Here is a 3535-nt window from a genome sequence, read left to right as displayed (position 1 = left end):
GGAAAACATGAAATTTTGGCATAATCTTGAACCTAAGTGTCTGATATTCAAATTTCGCTTTCTGGGTCAAAACTACTCGAATTTCCTCACTCACGTTACGACTGAATCGACGTTTCAATTCTCTATCCAACGATGCTAAAACGAATTCTGTGGTTCGAATGGTTCTTGAGAAACTTCGAAAAAAGCAGCGTCCTGTTCAAGTGGATTTTGGAACTCAAAAAATAACCATGCAAATCTAAAACTTCTTGAATTCAAGCATTTTTTGAGAAAACTGCCAACATTTCCCCATCCATAGTTCACTTTCTAAAAAGGCCATTTATTTGTGTGTAAACGGGACGGAAAACATGAAATTTTGCAATAATCTTGCGCCACCCTTGCACAAAACGACGATAATTTTTCTAATTTCATAGCCAACAGAACTGTATTTTTCTACATAACCCCCCCCCCCCCCGCCCTGAATTTAAAGCTGGATCCGCCCCTGCTCTGAAGATGAGCGCTTCTAATGCGGGCGAAACATCAGGGAGCGCGCTAGTTTTCTCTAACCAATATGTTACATTTCTTGAGGACCACCCAGTATAATTTTAAAAAAATTCGGTCAAAAAGTCGTAACAATTACCGGATTTTCTAATCAACCTTCACTAGGCCTAAAAGGCTAAGTGAGAAAGCACTATAGTACCTATATGGCTAATTGGGTTAGTAGTAGATGTGTGATAAACCTATTAGGAATAGCGGTAGCGCCACATTTGGCACCGAAGCTAAATTAGCCGCAAAAGCATCTTGTGACTAAGAAATCACAATTTCAGGTTTGTTCAAGTGCCAGTGTCGATGTTCCAGCCGCAATTCTACCAGCAACAGTCGATGCAAGACCCGAAGCAGTTCGGAATCGGGCAATGGATCCAGCAAACGCCGTGGTTGCCCATCCAGGTGAACATTCCCGACTTGTTCCAGAATATCGGCAATGGCATTTCGCAGGCCACCAATGGGGTGACGCAATTCACGCAAAACGTCGGTACTGGTCTGAACCAGTTTACGCAAAACGTTGGCAGCGGTTTCAACCAATGGATGCAACAGCTGGGTCAACGGATACCGATTCTGGGCAATATAGCGGCCAATCGCCTACCAATGAATAGGCCCAATGGGCAACGGCCTGTTTTCGTGATGATTCCTGTGGAGTATCCGGGCGGGCAACAGCTAATTATGGAGGAAGCCTTGGAAGCTTTCCCTTAGTGCTCTAAACCTGTTAGTTTAATATTTATATTTTATGTGAATTTACCTCAGTAAAACTGGGGAATTTGGGGAATTGCCAAAAAAACAATGACAAAGTTTAGTTAAATTAGTTTTTTTGCTGTACAACTCCGTAATTGTTCCGGTTTGAACCAGTTGCAAGACTGCAAACGACCCAAACAGAAAAACTGAAAAAAATCTTAATAAATACGCTATGACGCATTACTGCCCAGTCACCAAATATTGACTGTTGGTGGATCCTCTGGCGCCTCCTTGTTGCAGCTGCCGTTCAAACCTTGCTTGCAAAGCTTGTTTTGCTCGTAGACGCTATTAAAATTGCCACTCTTCTCAGCTGGCAGCGCTCGGCCCTGATCCTGAGTGATTATTCCCACAGGATAGTCAAAAGCATAGAAGAAGCCTTTTGGGGGGCCGGTCGATTCTTCACCTTCTTGCGGAGTGTATTTGCCTTCATCACCAGGAACGTAAGCACCTTCGTTGTCTTGTTCGGCGGCTTGAGGTGCCGGTTGTCTTGCATAGGCATTTTGCCCGGAAGAAGCAGCTAAAAATAATAATTTTTTAGTCAACTTGGATTCACTGAACCGTCCAGGTTGTGCCGATTTTATCGGATCCGACAGTAAACGAGAAAACGAATCAGGTTTAGAGTGTTTCCGAAGACAAAAGAAGTTGCTTAATGCGAATTACCTGCTAAGTATTGATGTTGAGGTTGGGCAACAGGTTGAGGTGCTGCAGCTGAAATTTCCACAATTAACTGATGCACATAAAGGTTGCAAACATGTTTATACCCGCTTCATATAAGCCTTGCGGTCTAACGACCTGCTGCTGCTGACTGGCAGCGGCTTGGTATTGGGGCTGTTGCGGATAGTAGCTGATTGGCTGAGAACCTGCAACTGAAACAAGTTTCAGGGTCAACCAAGCCAAGCAGAAAACAATCATTTTCTTAGATGACAAACAAACCTTTTTGCGCTGGACCTGCGGCTTTAGCGAAAATGTTCTGTTGAGCTGCAAGAATTCGAAAATTGTTTTTGGGTGAAAATGGTTTATTTGGGGCGCTTATCACTTACGTTGATATTGGGGCTGTTGGGCAAAGAACTGCGCTCTTTGCTGCTGGCCTTTGGCAGAAAGAGGCCCGCTGGCGTACTGCCCTTCGCTGTTGTAGGGACTTCTGCAAGGCGGGTTGCAAAATGAGCACTTGAATGTTTCGCAATAATCGAGCAAACCTACTGAACTGGGTGAGTATTGCGCTCAGCCTCCTCCTGCCACCTCTTGAAGAAGGCGTCCTTAGCGGCCTTAACCTCCGGCAAATCTTCGATTTGCTGCGGCAGGATTTCGGGAATGTTGTCAGTTTGATGAAAACCGTTTCCGTTATCCCAATATTGCACCTAACAAGCGCATTATTGTTACCACCTCAGATTAAACAGATGCATTTGTTTACGATTTTCTTTGGGAGCAACATTGCTTCACAGTATATGTCACAAAATATCCCCCCAGGGGGTATGTTCTGTGGTATATGTAAAAGTAGGTACTTACGAGGCTGCTTTGCCGGCTCGGTATTCAATTTGGTATATATGAGTGCCATCAACAAGAAAATAGCAGGAAAACGGTAGCCATGAATAAATTTAGTGTTACATTTGTTTAGTTTGTAATAAGCGACAAGCAAATGCCATTAAAATAACAGCGTCGAAATTTTATATTAAAAAATTCATAACAATTTTTGGGGGTAATTACCAGGAAACATAATGAAACATTCGCCATGACAACACCGCAAAGGGGGGAGTACGTGATTTTGACATGATAGTAAGAGGGGAATACGATTTGTTGGACAAGTAAATATGGCATTTTCTCGTGTTTTTAGTGATAATCGTGATATTAATAAACTGTTACGCTTAAAAGAAATGGTGCGAAGTGGTTTCATTTGCAGGAAAAGCGGCCTGAATTTTCCTAACCTGTACTGTTTTACACGATTGTAAACAGGGACCAGTGGCGTGAGTTGTTTTGAATTTATAAGCTTAGAGGTAGATTTAGATCCCTATTGAATAGCTTTCAAATGCTTAAATAATTTGCGTTACTATTATAGCGTTTATAATTTCAGTCATATAATGTAGAGAAAAATAAAAAATAAGTGAATCTTTCATGCTTAGAATAAATAGATTAATACTGATGTTTACTCCGCCTATGACTAGCAGCCAGGCCAGTTGATTTTCGGGGGTAATTGCACAAGTGCTTCAAAATTACCGATAATTTTGCATGAAAGCTTGTTGTCTAAAAACTGCATGAGTTTATTTTCATATTG

General features: G+C 42.1%; 3 protein-coding genes across 5 annotated transcripts in view; 2 read left to right on the top strand and 1 right to left on the bottom strand.

Annotated features, from left to right (window-relative positions):
• The window catches only part of LOC109538679, a 4758-nt gene extending 3431 nt beyond the window's left edge, over positions 1-1327 (top strand). For both annotated transcript variants that reach the window (XM_019906035.2, XM_019906036.2), the window contains exon 2: positions 804-1327. Coding sequence is in view for 1 of the 2 variants with exons in the window: in XM_019906036.2 (XP_019761595.2) it covers positions 804-1227 (424 nt within the window). In the remaining variant the exon portion in view is untranslated. The remainder of the gene's footprint in view (positions 1-803) is intronic.
• Positions 1324-3535, bottom strand: part of LOC109538678 — a gene marked incomplete at its 5' end in the record, with an annotated part of 5866 nt that continues 3654 nt past the window's right edge. The window contains 6 exon segments of one of the 2 annotated variants that reach the window (XM_048664945.1): positions 1324-1783; positions 1927-1974; positions 2028-2132; positions 2200-2244; positions 2307-2407; positions 2467-2624. In XM_048664945.1, the coding sequence (XP_048520902.1) occupies positions 1458-1783; positions 1927-1974; positions 2028-2132; positions 2200-2244; positions 2307-2407; positions 2467-2624 (783 nt within the window). In that variant the 3' untranslated portion in view covers positions 1324-1457. 2 annotated transcript variants of the gene reach the window in all.
• Positions 2767-3535, top strand: part of LOC109538585 (ceramide-1-phosphate transfer protein) — a 10551-nt gene continuing 9782 nt past the window's right edge. Inside the window, exon 1 of the mRNA XM_048664946.1 lies at positions 2767-3227. The gene's annotated coding sequence lies outside the window, so the exon portion shown is untranslated. The remainder of the gene's footprint in view (positions 3228-3535) is intronic.

The sequence above is a fragment of the Dendroctonus ponderosae genome, unplaced genomic scaffold, assembly GCF_020466585.1.
Source record: "Dendroctonus ponderosae isolate FM_Combo_2020 unplaced genomic scaffold, Dpon_F_20191213v2 Dpon_F_20191213_3, whole genome shotgun sequence".
In the NCBI taxonomy this organism is placed as follows: domain Eukaryota; kingdom Metazoa; phylum Arthropoda; class Insecta; order Coleoptera; family Curculionidae; genus Dendroctonus; species Dendroctonus ponderosae.
This window is presented reverse-complemented; position numbering and strand designations above follow the sequence as displayed.